This window comes from Grammomys surdaster, unplaced genomic scaffold (assembly GCF_004785775.1).
Source record: "Grammomys surdaster isolate TR1022 unplaced genomic scaffold, NIH_TR_1.0 125888, whole genome shotgun sequence".
In the NCBI taxonomy this organism is placed as follows: domain Eukaryota; kingdom Metazoa; phylum Chordata; class Mammalia; order Rodentia; family Muridae; genus Grammomys; species Grammomys surdaster.
Window position 1 is genome coordinate 2,348,610 of NW_021620713.1, and position 19,598 is coordinate 2,368,207.

General features: G+C 38.1%; 1 protein-coding gene across 3 annotated transcripts in view; it reads right to left on the bottom strand.

Moving 5' to 3' along the window:
- Zeb2 (zinc finger E-box binding homeobox 2) overlaps positions 1-19,598 on the bottom strand; it is a 136,926-nt gene that overhangs the window by 5,105 nt on the left and 112,223 nt on the right. For all 3 annotated transcript variants that reach the window (XM_028752199.1, XM_028752200.1, XM_028752201.1), the window contains 6 exons: positions 13,925-14,113; positions 13,014-13,228; positions 10,328-10,436; positions 7,468-9,437; positions 5,907-6,087; positions 1-394 (listed from right to left, as the gene is read on the bottom strand). The exon at positions 1-394 is cut by the window's left edge. In XM_028752199.1, the coding sequence (XP_028608032.1) occupies positions 1-394; positions 5,907-6,087; positions 7,468-9,437; positions 10,328-10,436; positions 13,014-13,228; positions 13,925-14,113 (3,058 nt within the window). The remainder of the gene's footprint in view (positions 395-5,906; positions 6,088-7,467; positions 9,438-10,327; positions 10,437-13,013; positions 13,229-13,924; positions 14,114-19,598) is intronic.

Below are 19,598 nucleotides of genomic sequence, written 5' to 3' on the forward strand. Positions count from 1 at the left end.
CTTCTCCGCAGCTTCCCATAACCCTCCTCGCCCTCCTTCTCGTGCTCCTTCTCGCTCTCGCCATCCCTCGGCATGCTCTCCCTCTCCTCCGAGTCAGAGTACCCCTGAGGGGTGATGCTCTGCAAGTAAGCCCGGTTCATCAGCAGCTCGGTGGGTTCCAAGTGCCCTTTCTCTCGCGCCTCGCGCTCGGCCGCTTCCCGCTCCTCCGCCTCCCGCTTGCAGTAGGAGTACCTGTGATTCATGTGCTGCGAGTAGGAGCCCGAGTGTGAAAAGCGCTTGCCACATTTGTCACACTGATAGGGCTTCTCGCCCGAGTGCAGCCTCGAGTGCTCGATAAGGTGGTGTTTGTGTTTGAACGCTTTCTTACAAATCTGACATTGGTGTGGTCTCTTTCCTGGGAGAAAGAACAAGATGACAGGGTGATTAGTGGCTTGGCATGAAGTCTCTTTCCAAGAATTCTGTCAGCATGTCCTGACTCAGGCATAAGCATGTTTGCTTATGTCTGAAAGATCGACACACTCCAGTCTAACCCAAGTTGGTTAGGAAGGTCCATTTTCATCTCATAATCTGGTTTTCTACAGATTGCTAATGAATGTGATTGGCTAACCAACGAGATAGCTGCTGAAGGGGAACTCAAAATGGAGGCGTTGTCACTGTCTCAAATTGAAAAATGTCCTGTGAAACAAGACATTTTTAGTGGTCTACTACATTTTACCGCCAGACAATTCTTCCCATTCTTACAGTTTTTTTTTTCCTTTAAGGCAAGAACTTGAGTAAGAACAATAGAAATGGCACCATCACTGGCTTTGTATGTTACATCGTGAGCTAGCTGCTTTGGTGGGCCTTAGTTTCAAACAGGAACAAACCGCCACGTTAGGAAAGAACAGGGAAGAGCAAAGAAGATAAGAGTGTCTTATCAGTCTCTGGATTCTAAGAGTAAAATTTAGAGAAGAAACCATCCGAAACACAATCTAGAAAGATGTATTTCACGGGGTCTGAACTAGCTCCAAACTGTGTTTTCCCTCTGGAAACTGTGGGATGACAGCCACTTGTTGAGCATTAATATACTCCTTAGCTAGGGAACGTTGTACTTCTCTCACATTCCAGGCAGTTTCTAACCAGTGTTTGGAACTTGAAACCATTGCCAAGCCTAAACACATCTGGTTGATTCCAGGCCACAAATAGCACTGGAACGCCTTCAACACCTTTCGGAGCTGTTGTACTTAAAACTTTATTTCCAAAATAGAACTGACAAATAGTTATATCAGCCTGATGCTCCAGAGTTAAAGTCAACGTGTGGCAAGGAGTGTGAGGTACCATCATAACACACATGAAGCTAGGTGATTCTGTTTCCGACTACAAACTCTTGTTTCAGCAAATTACATTAGAACACCGGCATTAGTAGAGGCAACCCCATTTTCATTTGCTAAGTGTCATGTTATAAGATTAGGAACCCATTCTGGACACTTCAGGTATTCAGTTATATGGTGATATACAATCCCAATTAGTAATCGAATATCTTTAATAATGTTATTGAATGCCTCCAGGGCATTGCCACTACTTAGACAACGCTGCAGACAGTTTTAGCTGTTAGTGCATTGATGGTTTTCATTTTACTGGAACATCCGAAACAAATTTAGTGATGAGTGATATGGGAAGGCACAATATTTAAGTAGGAAGTTTTGGGTCTGTTTTGATTTTTTTTTTTTACCTGTAAGATAAGAATTCAAAATTAAGTTGTTAGTGCTCACTGATTGAGAAATGCAGACATAATTATATTAACCTACTTCAAGTTAGCTAATAACCTGACGATAACATGTTTAATTTAAGGCATGTAAGAACCAGTCTTTAAATTTTGGAAAGGATGTTTTATATGAGAGAAACTGGACAACAGAATATTCTGGTAGAGATCTGGAGATACACAGTACTTTTTCACTTTGGTAGGTAACAATAGGAAGCACAAGAGAATTTAAGAAGAACTTAGGAATGTATTATTCTTTTTTTTTTTTAACCTTTCAGGAAATGTCCAAGCTGCTATGGTATAGTGTCGGTCTTCCTTGTTTGTAAGTGCACATTTAAAATGATGATGTTACAGGGAGAAGGGTATGACATTGGTAGCAGTTGTTCCATGGGGGCAGAATGGTGCTCAATAAGGGTGATGAGCACTGGAATCACATTGACATCCATCTTTTAGGACAGCCTGGAGAACATACAGTCTCAAGCAGTAGCAACTGCTTCTAGGATCAGGGTCTTTGCAGATAAAGCAAATTCATTTTGGGACTTAACCTGAGGACTGGCCGTAGATAGAATTTATAACGTGTTAAGAACAATGACTGTAGTGCGCAGCCTATTAGGGTTAAATCACCTAACTCTCCTCCATTAATACAGGTTCAACTGTCTCCTAGATTCTAAGCCAAATGCATGCATCAAGGACCAGAGCACATGCGAAAAGTATATCTGAATGGAGAAAAATCACACATGAAAGTTTTCTTGTTGCTTTAGTCGTTAAAAGATGCATGAACAAAGCTATCCTGTGATGCCTTTTTGATGCTACTGTCTTATCAGCTCAGGATCAAAGGTGGTCAACCAGTTAGGTCACTTTGTGGAGAGAATATAAGAAGACAAGGACTTTTATTTTCCAAAATTGTAGAACTAGAGCAGCATCTGGACTGATAAGCTTCTTCAAGATAAGCTTCCAGACCTTTTAAAATACATGGAAGATGGATCCCATGGGGACCGGCAGCCAGCTTTCAAAGAATGTGTTTGGTAATAGACACTGTCCTTATAATAGGGCCACATTAATTCTGTATCACAAACAGGCAACCTCGGAGGATAGAGGACTCAACTGTGATGCCCTGCAAAGGACAACCTCAGTGAGTCTCTGAGAGTCTGACACTTCCCTTATACTAAATATTCACTAATCTTAAGACCCTTTACTAACAGGTATTTAATAAATTCAATTTAAAATAAGGCTAACTTGAGAATTTCTTTAATTTTAATTTGTTTGATTAGTTTACCTGACTCAGATCAAAATGTCCTAGAATCAAATTTCTATATGAACAAGATTCAGGAAAACACCCAAATTGTTATTAAATCAATCTAAACACTGTTTGTAACTGTAGTCTAGGTCCATGCCTCAACAGACATCAAAAATGAACACTAAAGTTAATAACAAATACGAGGTTTGTGGTATGAAAAATTGCCATGTAACGTAAGAACAAAATTGATGAGAAATTTATTTAAAATTTAGACTTTGTCAACTCCAAAGTAGAAATATCTTCATTTCTTTTCTAAATAAGGTGGTTTGAAAGCACCTACCACAGTGTCTCAACAGAAAAAGAACTCAATAGATATCAGATTGAAATTTCACTGGAGTAAAAATGAGTCCTTGACAGTGCCTACCAGGAGGTTCAGATCTTTTATTTCAGTCATTGTTTATGACAATTATTCCAATTGAAGTTAACATTTACAAAGTATTTCCTTCTCTGTACTATCCAGGGTATCTCCCTCCCCCACAAAACCAAGCAAACAAGCAAGCAATAAGCCATTGGTACGAGAATTAAGCAGTATGACTTTGGTATCTGCCTAGGAAATAAATTTAAAGTAGATTTTGGCAAAAGAGCACAGACTCCCAGGAATAGACACTAATTTTCTTCTTAATTTAAACAGTTCTATAGACAGATAACAAACATACTTTATCAATGACACATTTATAATTAACATATAATAACCAAATGACAGTTCAACTTCATTGCCCAGCCTTAGAGTCAAGACAGTTCTCTCTTATAATATTCATATTAACTCACTGAAAATATTATTAGATATTAATATAAACAAAAGGCTATGGAGCCCAGTTAGAAGAAAGCAAGCTAAATTTACATATACATCGTACTGACACATTTCATGAAGAATTTTGCTTGGATGAAACCTAATACAATGACAGTATTAATGTCATGAGATGTTTGGTCAAGAGACCAAAAAGTTAACATATTGGAAACTCTACAAGCTAGAGAACAACAGGAAGATAATGGATCACCAGTTTAGAGAAGCCATTGCATGACTAGCATCCTGTTGCTAGGCAATGTTTCTAGGTAGCAGATCTCTCATCTTAAAGGACCAGAATATTTTACTTTTAAAATAATGTGCTTTTTTTTTTAAAGAAAATAAATAAATATATATATATACATTTGCATTTGTCAACTTTTGGGTCTCTCAACTAGCTGAACATCTATGAAGTTTATGGACTAGCTTATTTAAAGGAAAGAAATATGCTGACTGGATGTCACTATGTATGAGAGCCCTCACTAAAATAAAAGTTTTACACTCACCATGTAGTAAATGATAGAGTTTGCATATGGTCATATATTACGACCAATCAGAGAGGGAAAGATGCCTTCAGTGATGTGCCTATTGTAGCTGAATAATGAAATACAAAATATATTTGAAGTTGATTAAAATTAAAGTAGATTTAGGCATGAAAATATTTGTTACTCTGTAAATACTTAAATAAGATTCAGTATTAAAGAAAATATAATAAATAAACAGTGTAGGAAAGAAATTGATGTCTCAAATATATAACTCAAGTATAAAATTTGTGTGGATTTGCAAACCAATTTGGAGTGTTTAAAAAGTATCATCAATTGGCCTTTTAAAATAATAACCACAGATATTATGGTTGGACAAAAAGGAGCTGAACTAGCTGGACCAGCAGCAAGGCTGTTACAACTGGATTCTCTTCACATATTGCTCTCAGCACTAGTGGTCCAGCACATGCCACTTTTCCCGCAGTGCTCAGCTTGACTCTGGTCACATGTACTACCTCCAACACTTGGCTAGTGAAGGATCTGGGGAGAGGTGGGGTACCTGTGTTTCCTAAGGTATCTTTCAATATCAGAGTATGTATCCTATCTGCAGATAGTTAAGATTTAACACCTCCTCTTCTCTTCTGCAACATACTCATCAATGCTATCTTTTGTCCTTGTTTAAAGTAAAAGGTTTTCCTACACTTTATCCTTTCATCTCCCATTTCCAATATTTCAAATATGATCCTATACTTTTTTTCCCCACTAGGATGAATTTCGATTTCTAGTGGAGAAGACTTGGAAAGGGGTTAGGGATAGATTAAGACTAGGTTTCCTTGTTTAGAGCAGAAAGATGGCGAGGAGAGAGAGAACGTTGATAGAAACTCCACTACAGAGCTGGAGATCTGATCTGGAATTGTGGAAAATATCTTTACATGATGCACTTTTAGGAAAACTAACATATCACCTATAGTCCCAGGGAATCCTGGGGCTGCAGTCTTGTCAGGGCTTTGTCAGTGTTGGTGATTAATAGATAACACATGAATTGGAGTTATTATTTTAGTCTTTCAATGACAGGATTCAGTGGCTTATTTGGACTCTTGCTTTTCTTTTATGGAAATTGAATCAATTATTTATAATTGATTCAAAAGTGGCCAATTTATGAAAACCAAACAAAGTCACCCCAAAGCATGGCTTACTTAGTGTTTGGATGAGTCCACTAGTATATAACTGACCAGATTTATTATAAGACGTTTACACATATATAAATTCACCACAGCTTAAGAATTTAAAGATACTTTCAATAATTAGCTCTTGTCATGCCATTTCATTACCCTGGGCATTTAAATTTTCCTTTGACATGATAGGTAGATTTGTTTTACAGATAACTTGAAAGTTAGGAAGACAAGCACACTCATAAACACATGAATGATCCAATGAACAGGCAACACAAAAGTCCTACTGAGTTACTCAAAAGCGTTACTTCTTTCTTGTTGAAGGTATCAGCATATGCTACATCTTATGTTGCACAAGTGTACTCATTAAACGTTATGAAATATACAGCAGGCCGGAGAGCTCTAGCTAGCTAGTCAAAGTCGCTCATACCTGTGTGTTCGTATTTATGTCGCAGAAGGGAACTGCTTTTCTGGAATGTCTTGTCACATAAGTCACATGCATACATGCCGCTTTCTGTCTTCTTTATCTTCTTTCGAGACAGACATGAATCGGAGTCTGTCATGTCATCTAGGCCTGACATGTAGTCTTGTGCTCCGTCAAGCAGCTCTCCCTGTGATAGAATCATATAGTTCAACACGGCCTCTTCCGCTCGTGTTTACACCAAACAATTAAGCACAGGCTGACAACTGGGTATCCTCAACAACACTAGACGCCAATCTATCTTTTAACTAAAATCTTTTCATTTTTTTTCTGAACAACATTTCAACAAAACATAAACCTTCTCTGCCATAGATGGGAAAAACAGTTTTCTTAAATCTTCCACTTTTTTTTTGTTTTTAATACCGGGGAAAACCCATGGAGGAACATTAAATATCAGAATTACTATATTTTCCAGTGTACTTTACTTCAGAAATGATTGGTAGCTGTAGAAACCTCATTTTAATTGAATTTTATATTTAGGTACAAAATATTATTATTATATGATCTATTTAAATGTATGTCTACCAACTAAAAGCCTTAAGCTATATTTTTATATTTAATTTTCTAATTTGAAATAGAGAATATTAATAACACTTTTTATCAATGTTCTATCTATGTTAAAACAGCCTTCAGCATTGAACAATAATGAATGTGGATCAGTAAATTATTAAATTTCTTGATATTTATTTTGTCTTGGTCCAAAGGAGTGCAAACTTGCATGATAACATACATTTTCATTTGCTAGCCCACAGTTTGGTTTTCTTAGACTATATTTGCACTAATTAATACTAGAGAAGATTAAATAGGCTTAAATGCATTTACAGAGAGGGCAGATGTGTTGTAAATTGGAATACTGGACAGCTGTTACAGCCGTGCACCGCCACTTTGGCTCCTATTTTGCAAACAGGGATTATACAAAATAATGCTAAAACAATGCCTGCTTTCAGATGCTACCACCTACAGATTATTTGGCCATTTGAAAATTAGGCAAGAAGTCCTGTGTAAAATATTTCTTTAAAAATACTCATCAAAATGGGAGCTATTCTTTATAAAACAAAATAGATATTAAAATTTATGTATGTAATTCCTTCAAGTCACAGACATCTTTCGGAGCACGTGGCTGTTACATACTTCAGTTTCAAGCATGTAGGTAAGCTGAGCAACTGTAAGTATCAATGAATAATTCTCAAAAGAATTCTTTATTTTGTTTTGTTTGTTTTGGAGACAGGGTCCTGCTATGCTCCCTAACCTTAAACTATCAATCTTCTTGCCTTAGCTTCTTAATAAGCTTATCCTTTCAGCTTTGCTAGCTTGTTTCAAAACTTTTGTATTCCTGGTTTCCCATCCCTACCTACGAGTGTTTTCCTCTACCTTGTGCATCCTTTAGGTTACTTATTTACTTATTTATTTATTTAGTACTGGGCAGTCTGGGAATCATAGCTAGGGTATCATATGTGGTAGCCCACACTTTTCACTGCCTTCTTCAGAGCAAAGTGACACATCTCATTACCTGAAATCCTTGTTTGCGCTGGTATTTCCTCCTTTGCTGCATATCAGCAAAGGTAGCTGCTCCCGTTGGGTAGGTATAGGCCATATGTGGTAGGAAGCTCATCTGATCCAGCCCTGGATATGGTCGTAGCCCGGGGATGCTGGTCTGGACTGGTGGCATGAAAGTGGCAGGGGGAAATGCGCTCTGTGGTGGAAGAGCTGTGTATAAAGGCTTGGCACTAAATGGGTTCATGCCGAACACAGGGTTAGTGCTTTTACTGTCCAGGTTATTCGAATTTGAAAACTCTTTCTTGATAAAAGTCAAATTCAGAGGCTCATCTGAATTTTCAGATGATGAAGAAACACTGTTGTGGTCTAAGTTTATGCTAGTAGCCTTTGTTTTGTTCTTTGTGGCTATGATACTTTTGGGTTCTCTCATTTGTTTTGGTAATGACAGGTCCAATGGCTCAGCCTGCAGCTCCTCAGAAGAGAAGCTATTTGGAGTGTACGAGCTACTGTGGGAGTTTTTAGAAGATGTGGAGGAAAGATTTAAAGGAGAAGGAGTATTACTCCTTGAGTGGTCCAGTTTATCAACTGCTTTAATATTGGTGAAATGGGAAGATTTTGTTAGCCTGAGGGGAGGATCAGAACTCGTAACACTGTTGTGGAGTTCTGCTATTGATGGCGATGTGATGGAGTCCATAGGTTTTACAGGAGACCTGGGTAATAAAGAGTCTCTCGTGGTGGGGTTACTGTTGGGAGCTAACGGCTTGGAGGTCCTTTCCAGTGATGGTGACCTGGAATTCGAATACTGGTAGACTTTTCTTTGCTCAAACCATTCCTTCACAAATTCCTGAGGAAGGCCCACAGCAATGGAGATTTTCAGCAGTTCGTCAGAGTTGGGCTCCATGTTCATAGCATAATATGCTTTGAGTACAGACATGTGGTCCTTGTATGGGTTGATGGGGCTTGTCAGTCCTTTCTCAGAAAGTACAGATGACAAGAGGAGGGCTTTATTATCAACAAAAACTCCAGCTTTGTTGGGGACTATGTTTTCGTGAGGTTGCAGGACTGCCTTGATCTCTTCGTTCATCTTACACAGGTAGCGTTCGTGCTGATGCAGGGGAATAGGGCCTGGGAAGCTTTCTTTACAGAACTGGCATGAAAATGGAGTGGGTATGCTGTGGTTCTCAATCATTTTATCATCGGTGACCAAATCTATCAAAGTACGGAGCTTCTCTTTCTTTATATTACTGATCTGTCTCCTGGAGTCAGTAGTCAAGCTCTGGAGGCAAGCTTTGGCTTCGTTGACTTTTTCTAAGGTATAGTCAATAATACTTTTAGTGGCACCATTATGACTCACTACTGGAAGACCGACGGGTGGAATATTAGGAGAAGTGACCCCTTGCTCTTCTGGCTGAGAACATGGATCCTTCATGTGATAACCTTTCAACTTTGAAATGTCTTCGGTCTTGCAGTCCATCTTTTGCCTAGAAACCGTATTGTCCACAATCTGAAGAACCTTTTGTACCTCACTCAGGTTACTATTCATAGTGGGAAATCCAAGTAAAGGGGCTTCCATGCCTACACCTAAGTGCTGCATTGGACTCTGAGCAGATGGGTGTACACCTAAAGGGCTGGTGGCTCCAAGCCCACCATTCATAAAGGGACTAGTTCCACTAAACCCATGTGTTGCCATAAGAACTTTATAGTCATTGAAGTCTAGTGGTTCTGTTTTAATCTTAAGTAAGCCTGTCTGCTCAGACATGCTAAGTGGTTTTCCATTTTCCAACTTGTTCCTTAATTGAGTAATGGCTGAGTTAGTAGGAGAAGAAGAAACAGAATTAGGGGAAGAACCCGTCTTGATATTGTTTCTCATTCGGCCGTTTACTGAGATTAAACCAATACACTTCTTGCTGCTGATATGTGAGCTGTAGGACCCAGAATGAGAGAAGCGTTTCTTGCAGTTTGGACATTCATAAGGTTTTTCACCTAAAAGGATAATTAAAATTAGCATTAGATTTCTTTGGTGAGGTAACACGCAAAGTTGTCTGCCAAGACAGGAATCTGTGGAACCAAATAGAATTAATCTAGGTGTAGAATGTAGGTAGACCCTACATTCTAGATGCTTAACCCAGAGTTATATGACCATAACTATCTCTGGGCTTTATCTTCCCTCGGGGTGGAAATAATTCAAAATGTAAGCTGTGGAAGGTAAAGACTATCTATGCCTTTTCCAGTTAGAATCCCAAACCTTGTCAGGCCATCGGTAGCCTCCTATTTAAACAGTGTCAGATTAATGTGTGGTCAATAGCACAATAAAGATGTCACAGTATTTAAAGGGAAAGTGTAGCCATGGTTTTAATCAACTCTGTGGAGATACCATTGATTCTACCAATTTAACTAGTTCTTTGAATAGAATCCAATTTGGTAATAAAATGTTTGGCAGAGCTATCAAACTAGGTATAAAGCAGAAATCTCAGTCGTAGGATGTGGGTTTATGATGTACAGCTATCAGGAGTAAAGGGATGTTTAGCATATGCAAGTTCCTGTCCAATTTTCTCCCGCTTTTTCTTGTATAAGTTTAGGTATCAAAAAATGAATATCTTTCTGAAATTGCAGCCTAAATATCTCCAGGTCAACGTTACACAGTTTTATAAAAGTGTCTAGATTTAGCAGAAAACAAAAATCAAAGCCCTTGTGAACCATAAGAAAGATAAACATTTATAGGATACCATAAGACTCACCAGGGCTCATAAAGCTTATGAAATAAGGGGGTAAGCCCACAACACTACACCCAGGACTGTGTACATTGAAATAGTCTCCACAACCTTCTCTAATTGGAAAGAATTCGATGATGCAGCAAGCTTCCTGTGACTCACCACTGTGAATTCTCAGGTGTTCTTTCAGGTGGTGCTTGTACTTGAAGGCCTTGCCACACTCTGTGCACTTGAACTTGCGGTTACCTGCTCCTTGGGCTAGCATTTGGTGCTGTGAAAGGAGAAAAATGGCTGTCATTTTTGCTTGGGAGGCACAAAGGAGATAGCTTAGGAATCTTTTTCAAGGCCTCTTTTTCAGACAGGCCAAGAGGCCGGAGTTCATGCTTATTTATCCGCTCAGACTTTCAGAGTTGCAATAAAAGTGGTAATGTTGGTAATAAAATGGGAATTTTTCTCTTTTAAGAAAGTACTTCCCATGCATGTCTGACACTCGCTTCACAATTACGCCTGTCATCTTTTCTCTAGAGCGTTTCTTTGACCCTTGGGATGAGAGTGTATGATTGTAGAGATGCTCTTTTGGTTTAGTGCAGAATACTGCTATCATGTAGAGGAAAAAAAAATAGGTTCCTGAAAATTATAAAATTGTTCTTTTCTTTTAACCCACACTTAAAACAAATTTTTATGAAGTTTTCTGTATTCAGATAAAAGTGTATCTTACACTAAATCAAATTGAAATTTAAAGAAATGTCGACCTCCCCCTCCTCCCAAATAAAAGACAGAAAACCCTTTGACTATAAATATTTGTTTTGCCTGCTTAAATATCCCACTCACTGTGCTACTGGCCCATGTCAACTCTGTTTTTCCTAGGTGGTGCCTATCACATTTAATTCATTGTCAAATAAGAGACAACATCTTGGGTTATAGCTGCTTGAACAGTTTTATCACAGCCACTAAGGAAGGACTTCAACGACTTTTCCTTTTCCTTTTTAGTAGTGTGCAAGAACGAACAGGAAAAAAAAACTTTGCTGAAAAGACAAGTTAGAGGGAACACAGATTCAAACACTGCTGACCTTTTTGAACAAGGGGTGGCGGGGAAGCAGTGTGACTTAGAATTCTAGGGGAAAAATACAGTCATCCACTCTGGATGCTCAAGGTAGGAGGCCAGCATTTTTTTTTTTTTTTTGCAGCAATGACACAAAAGCCTTTTGCAAAAAGACAGCCCAGAAACGGTGTGACAACTGCTAGGGTGTGCTGAATCTTCCCACATTCCTAGTGAGACAGATGGTGTTACATGGGACACAGGGAGGTTTGTTCAAACAGCAGCAACCTTCAAAGATCAAGCGGAGCCCAACCCGCCGAGCGCCATTGAGGGACCAGTGCTCATATGTTGCCGAGTTGCATAAACAAACAGCAACAGCTGCTTTGTCTCCCCCACAGCCCTCAGAGGACTACTATAAACTTTAGTTGTGCCACTGTTAATATGATACAATCATTTTAATTTACTAATTGTAAATGCCATGAGCAAATGAGGGGACTTTTCAACACCAAAGCTACCATTCATAATGCGCCAACACAATCACACTTCTGCATGTGAAATTTAAAGCAGTTATACTAGATAAATATCTAGGCATTTTTTTCCTAGAGGTTTTGGGTTTGTGTGTGTGTGTGTGTGCATAGAAGCATGAGAAGATAAACTGTTACAAAAGTGTAACTGCACAAGTGTATTACTTATAGCTGATCTTTGGGAAACATTCAAGTAACAAGTTCAATCAGAAACAAATGGTGTGATAATGGGATTTGGTGCCTTAAATAGTAAAAATTTGTAACACAGTTTTTCCATTCTTGCTTAATTGGGTTTGTATCTTTTTCCTTATTCAAAGACAATAAAGCCTATGAAAACAAATTGGAGTTTTATAGAGAATGTCATATTTAACCATTTTAAATATATATATATATATAATATCAAAGTTCACTTAGGGCAATTCTGTATCTGAAGGACCAGTTATTGTGACTTATGAAACACCATTACTGTGACCACCCAACACATCATAATATCAATTTGCAAAGTCAATTCTCCCAGGAGGACAGAAAGAGCAGTTTTGCTGAAACATTTAAGAGGTGCTGTGAATCAATCCTACTCAGTCATTTCAAGGAGTTAAGACTCTATCCTTACCTTTCCAAGACAGAGTTCTTATTTTAAAAACAAGTAAGCTAAAAGAGACAGAACGATTTTGGCATTTAACTGCAAGCGTGTATATTGAGATGGAATTATTTTAATTATAACCAATGTTTTTATCATTTATCACTTTTCCAACTTATTATGTATATGTGCATATAACTTATATGGTCTTTTTTATCTTCCTAAAAACATATTTCATAAATTAGTAAGCTTGTAAAGTATTCTAAGTAATTTAAAAGTGTTTTGTGACAAATGAAAGAAATACATACTTCTTTTATGGGCATTAGGTCCTATATGAAAAAAAATGCCTAAGCAAAACTAGGTGAAAAATGGAATTAAAATTGCTGAGATGTTTAATAATGTATAATTAAAATGCTACAATTTCATTCACTTTTTGTGGGACATAAAAATGAAACTAAAGTCAAGTTAAAGTGCAAATAAAATTTCTAAATTAGAAATTAACACACTCATTCGATCGTGAACATAAGACTATTAAATCATATTAGAAGAGACCATCAAAAAATCATTTAGACCTCAATTAAAGCTATTACCATTAAAAGATCTGCATCTTCAAAATGCCATGAAAAATTAATAATGATTGCCAATCAAAGCAATATCGTTTCTCTAAGGGGTTATTATAGAAAGAAATCACTTAGAACCAACCCCCACCTGATCTGTCCCTGGCTTGTGCGTCACCATATGCCTCTCGAGCTGGGTGCGGTAGGCGAACGTGTAGCTACAAAGAGGGCAGGAAAAGTTCTCTTCATTCTTCTCGTGGCGGTACTTGATGTGCTCCTTCAGCGATGTCAAGCGCTTATAGCCGCGGTCGCAGTAGGGGCAGGTCAGCAGTTGGGCAAAAGCATCTGGAGTTCCAGGTGGCAGGTCTGTAGCCGAGAGGCGAGAGGGAGAGGAGCGGGCCAAAAGGTCAGTAAATCAATGGCAGCTAATGGGCTGGCTGCCCGGGCTGCTATGACAGGAATCGCTGCAATCTGCTCCAGCACAGCGCCATCATTGCGCCCGGCCTCCTCACAACCAGACCCCTTGAACACCCAGGGAAGGCTTGTCCGAATCAGTTCACACTGCGCTCGAAAATTAATTAATTACTTGAGCTTATTTGTGGGGAGGGCGGATTTAAACAGCTGATAAATGAAGAAATTCCCTTCGGGTGACTGACAGTCCGTCTGAACCCTAGACTCACACGTTACTCAGGAGTTCACAGGAGGGAAGGAGATTTTCAGGTGTCAGAGAACAAAAGGTGAGGATAGGTGATCTTAAACTTTTTTTTTTCCCACAAAAGTAAAATATCTCTGAAAGATAGGAATACATTTAGATATTTTTATCTCTTAGAAATGGGCTGTAATTGTTCTTATTCTGTATTGGATGTACAAATGACACAAATTTGCTGACAAAAAAAAATTTCACAATACCCTAAAATTACAGTTCTAATCTTTGCTCATGAAATTCCATGCCTCTGCAGCTGTTCTTCAAATTTTAAGGTAAACACCCAGGCATGTAGTGCATTTGTAATTGTAACAGCTGCAGAGGTCAGTATCATGGCTAAAAATGAATTACAGCCTTACCGTTTTCTTCTTGCCCATTGGCCTCTGGCGTGCCAAGGCGAGACAGCTCCTCAGGGGCTTCTGGGTAAATAATGGCCGTGTCGCTTCGCTGAAGGTACTCTTCGATGCTGACTGCGTGGCCATCTCTTTCCTCCAGTTTTCTTTTGGCAAAGTATTCCTCAAAGTCTGATGTGCAATTTGCATTCTTAACTGAAATCATAAGCAGAAGAGAAAGGTCTTTTCAGGGCCTTTTTCCTAGGTGACCAAATCCTCTAGTTCATTGTTAGTAAAAAGTTGGCTTGTAACTAGTAAGACTTAAAGTAACTCATTTGTCAGAAGGGAAGATGACCAAATATTGATTAAATGCTTATTTTTATAATACACCCAAAAGAGCTTACTTTGTTTAAATAGGAAGATTTGTTTTTAGAATGTTCGTCTGTATAATTCACATACAAATGAAAGAAAATTTAAAATGTATTTATTAAAAAGTTTTAAAAGTGAACTTAAAAAAAAATCCCTAAACATGACCTAACATACACTTGCAGATACTTTAACGGTCGATATGAAACTTCTTTTTGTCTTAAGAAAAGTAAGTGTAGCTCCTTAGTGACAGGGAAACTTTGCCAATCTATCTGAGGAGGTCAGTAGACAGTGTAGGCCTCTCCGGCCCTTTCACAAGCCCTTAAATAAAGTGTTCTGAACCGCACCCCAAAAATGAAATTTAATATTCTTAAGGCATACTAAACTTCACTTCTCTATCTACAGATGCATCTGCTGCTAAATAAAAGCTTTTGTTATGCTCTTCTTTGAATTGGAGAGTTAGTCAAGTCTACATATTCTGAGACAGATGTGAATGGAGAGACATCCCTACAATGACGACAGTGTGACTTTGCTAAAAACTCACAGAATGCAGCATTCTCTCTCACTGTGATCTTGATCTTTGCTCAGCATTGTATAGTTAAAAGGAAATAAAATTAAGCTCACATCTGATAAAAAATGAAATAAAAAGTCATGGAGCCACACTGATAAAACTGCAGTATGATTTCTGCATATGAGTTTAGCTTCTTGTTATGATTATTTTTTATGAAATAATTGTTGTGAACCAATTTCAACAATTTGTGTCACAAGGCATGATATACTTAAAATCTCTAGATACATTTCTGAAATTAGTTTTGGCTTACATATCCCAAATGAAAGATTATACATAACATAGGGCTGGAAGAGTAACTGTTAGTTAATCTTTATGAGTGTGAGAAAAGTGCCTTGCCATAGCAGAAGCAGGCAGACACCTGATACCATGGTTTGAAAACAGTTCTCTCTGATGCCACTAGATCTTTATCATATTCTCTCTGCTATAAGGAGCACGCAGGGTTCCCTATAGGAAACACTCTTGGCAAGTTGTGATGTGATAATGTTCAAGCAAGTTAGTTAATTTTCTTTTTCTTTTTTCCTTTGGTTCACATTATTATAAACCTGTGAATTTTAGATAAGAAGACTAAGAAATAGAAGCTCCCATTTTTTTCAACATGTGTTGATTGAAAGCCTTAACAGCAAGTTTTATTTTCCTCAGTGAAGACCAGACCTAACCTTGTTCTTTAGGAAACAACAAGAGAAAGAAAAAAGGAAGGAAGGAAGGAAGGAAGGAAGGAAGGAAGGAAGGAAGGAAGAAAGGAAGGAAGGAAGAAAGGGGAGAAGGAAAGAAGGAAAGAAGGAAGGGAGAAGAAAAAAAGAAAGAAAATAAGAAAAAGAAAGTAAACAAGATAGAAAAAAGAAAAGAGTAAACCAAATGACACCATCTCAAAAATAAACCCATCATTTCAACTTTGGGTATTATGGTGGTGGTGGTATACAGTGGTATGAACAAAGGTAACACAGGAATCCAATGAGCTCTAAAGATTAGGAAAAGTTTAATGTGGGAAGCTTGGAATTAACTCATTCTGAAAGCTGAAAAAGCAGTGTGTATACAGGTGACTAGGAACATGGACATCTTGGTATGTAACTTGGAGTACAGAGTGAAAGAAAAACCTGTGGGATGTTGGGGGGGCAGAGGTAGCAGAAATGGGAACATGTTGTGGGCAGTATCCTTCCTAAGGTCTTTCATTTTTATTCTAGGACCAAGAAGAAGAAAAAGGAAGGGAAAAGAGGAGGAGGAGGGGAGAGAGGAGGGAGGAAGAGGAAGGAGAGGAGGAGGAGGAAGGAGGAGAAGGAGAAGAAGAAGAAAAAGAAGAAGAAAAAGAAGAAGAAAAAGAAGAAGAAGAAGAAACAGCTATTGAAAGATACTAAGTAAGAAGGACAGTTGTATGGGATGAAAACACTTGTACTTTTTACTGATGACTCTGGCTATAGTATGACATGAATAGAAGAAAAGGAAGAGTAGGTTCTGCTCAGAGTTGGCTAAGGGTATAGTGGGGTTGAGGCTGGGGGTATGTTCCTCTCCAAAATCCCTGAAGAGACAAAGATTAAGGAAGTGGTGGTAGAGATGAAGAAAAGTGGCTGGAATTGAGAGAGATTTACAAAGTAAAATCTCTTTAAGACTTGGGGAAAGATCCAGCTTGCCCAAGTGACATGCTAAGGTGTCTTCTTTATCTTTAGAATTTTCAGTCTGATAAATGGTTAGTGATATTTACCAAAGCAGGAAACACTAGAATTCTAAAGAGTTGAAATTGTGAACAAATATAAGATCAAGCAAAAAAAGAAAAAATCAGGAGAATTTTTTTTTTATATTTTATGGACCACCAAACTAGGTGGTGACAATTCTGCATGCTGTGACCTTTTCCTTTTCTCTCTCTACCTTCTGCTAAGTTTAACAAGAATAGCTGTCTGATTTCAAGGTTTGTATTTCCTTTTAAAAAGAGTTTGGAATGTAAGATACTAGATGAATACATTTTACCTTGAACTTTTGCTTATATCTGTCCTTAGTTGGATTTAATAGCCATCAGTTAAGATCATGACTCAGCTGCTCCATTCACAAGGCCACAGATGCTTTCAAAAGGATATTGATAGAGAGAATAATGGTACTGTTACTGAACTTGCTCCGTTGACTCCTTAGGGAGTATGTGGGAACTACCAGCTTACCTAAACTATTTGCTCCCCCATTTTTTTCTCTCATTAAAATAGTCTTTCCAAGAATTATTATTTTTTCTCTTAATGATAGGAGAAGACAAGGATCAAAATTTAAAGTAAATGATTTTATTTGTTTTTTGTATGTTTTTGTTTTTTTGTTAAAGGGTTTCTCTGTGTAGTTCCAGATGTTCTGAAACTCACTCTGTAGACCAGGCTGGCCTTGAACTCAGATATCCACCTAACTCTGGCTCCAAAATGCTGGGATTAAAGGTGTGTGCCACCACACCCCACTAAAGTGAAAGTTTTAAAACAATATGACTAACTTTAATAGTGGCTGACATCTTTTTCTGTACTGTGACAATTCAAAGTAATGTTACTTTCTGAACACATACCTATTTGAATATTTTAAAAAATTTATTCGAGGCTTTTCAGAATATTGTCTCACTTGATGACCTTAGTGTAACCCAGCAAAAGTGGATGGATGTACATTTAATATCCTAATTTTATCTTGATATTTCAGCAACTATTTGAATTATCTGGCTATCTTTGCATGAATTTTCATTTGCATATGAATGTTTCCATCAGAAATGTAATCAAATGCAAATTCAATTGGATTTGCATTAATAGTCTTTGGGTTTAAAAGGGAGAAAAATTCTGATTTTTCTGGATAGGAAAACTAAACTACATCTAGATATACACTTCTGGTGTTTGGAGAGGGAATTTGATGGCTAGATCAGATTTTGTCATGCTGGATTTCCGTGTGAAGTGAGGTGAGGACGAAAGGGCTTCAAGTCAATGTTCTATTTAAGGATCACCTGTGGTAATCTGTGGATCCTGAACACTGAGTATATGCCATAAAATGAGTAGTTTTAAAAGAAACATTTATGAGGTGGATGTAGAAAATAATGTGCCTTTAACAGTATTTTTCTCTCTCTTGCTCCCTTGATCTCTTGCCTGTAGCTTCTCTCTGTCCCCTCGCCCCTCCTCCCTTCCCTTCCCCCCTCTCTCCACGTGGTCATGGCTGGCCTCTACCTCTCTGTTCTCTCTCTCTCTATCTCTCTGCCTATACTACCCTCCTGGCTCCCCTCCCCATGTCCTGAATAAAATCTGTTCTATGCAAAAAAAAAAAAAAAAAAAAAAAAAACAGTATTTTTCTATCAAAACAAAACAAAACACAAGATATCTGATAGTTGAGCTAGGGATTTAGGGTTTTACTCAATTGTCAATTAAGGTAGTAATAAGACAATGTGACTGAGTGTTTCATGGTATTCATAAATGCTTGCAGGAGTTCGACATAGCTTCAGTGAGTATCCAAAAGGGGCTTCATGAAGAAATGTCATTTAATCATTTAAGTCTATTGACTTCATTAGGGCTTTCCCTCATTTATGTGGGACGGATCTGCTATCGATCATCTATCTACAGCCACTTAGAGTGGGCTAGCATGCAAACTTAAATGAGCCAACATATCCACTATAAAAAGCAATGTAAGTTTCTCTTTGGTTTTATTACAGTTTTCCTTTGCCTAGATATAGCTCCACACCACCAAGCCTTACAGTACGATAGCAATAGCAAGCTGCTATTTTCAAGATGATTCCCCTCCCATTTTCCCAATTGCTTATATGCACTTGAAGCAAGACTAATCATTAATTTGTCCAGAAGAGACCAAGAAACAGAATGAAGGCCCATGGATCCTTTCCCTATGATTTTAGGACTTTGTTCCAAAATGAGCATCAGGGCTCAGAGCTCCCCTGCTGCCCAGTGACTACAGCTGCTGCCCGGTGACTACAGACGTAAGATGCAGAAAGAAGGAACTGATGTTTTCAATTCAGTAGAGGAGAGTTTATGACTACAGTCGGGACAGTAGGGGAAAGTAGACAAGATGGTCCCCAGCCACTCATCCAGCTGTGTGTTTTGAGGCTGTGCTACATCTTCTAGTGACTGTACTCTTACCTCTCCTTACACATGTCATCTCAGAAACTTCCTCTTCTATTTTGAACTATGTCATGTTCTAGTCTCTGAAAACCAAGACCCCTCTTGCTCAAAGTCCTAGAGCAAGGAATGGGAGTGCATTTTGGCTACTCCTGTAGGCAAGGATGAAATTTTGATTGTATTTGGAAGTTTGTTTTTTTGTTTTCACAAAGAATGTATAATACTGTGTAGTGGACACAGGAATGAGGTGGAGAGCTTGCTGAGAAGTTACAGAATTCCCCTCTGTGTTTTTCTAGTATAAAATCAACCTCATTTTTGTTCTTTCTGTAATCCTCCTCACTCCCTGGCTGCCTTGGAAGGACTGCCAAAACACACTGACAGAGGATATTTGCATGGTGTTTATCATCAAACCATAACAAAAAGATTCACAAGAAACCTCAAGTAATTTCTTCCCATATCTTCTCTAGGGATTTTGCATTTACTCCTAAAATTTACCCTAATGTCGTGCAAATATCTCAACCTTCCCTAAGGTTAGTTAAACTTTTCTCCATCCAAAAAGCGAATGTTAATTAAAAATGTTTCCTCATGGCTATATGTATTTTAATATTGGTAGATAAATTTCTAGATCCCTTCAAGTCATCAAAGGCACTCTTTTCTTTTAAAAATGTTACTCAGTCTTACTAGTCATGCTTATTAATGATAC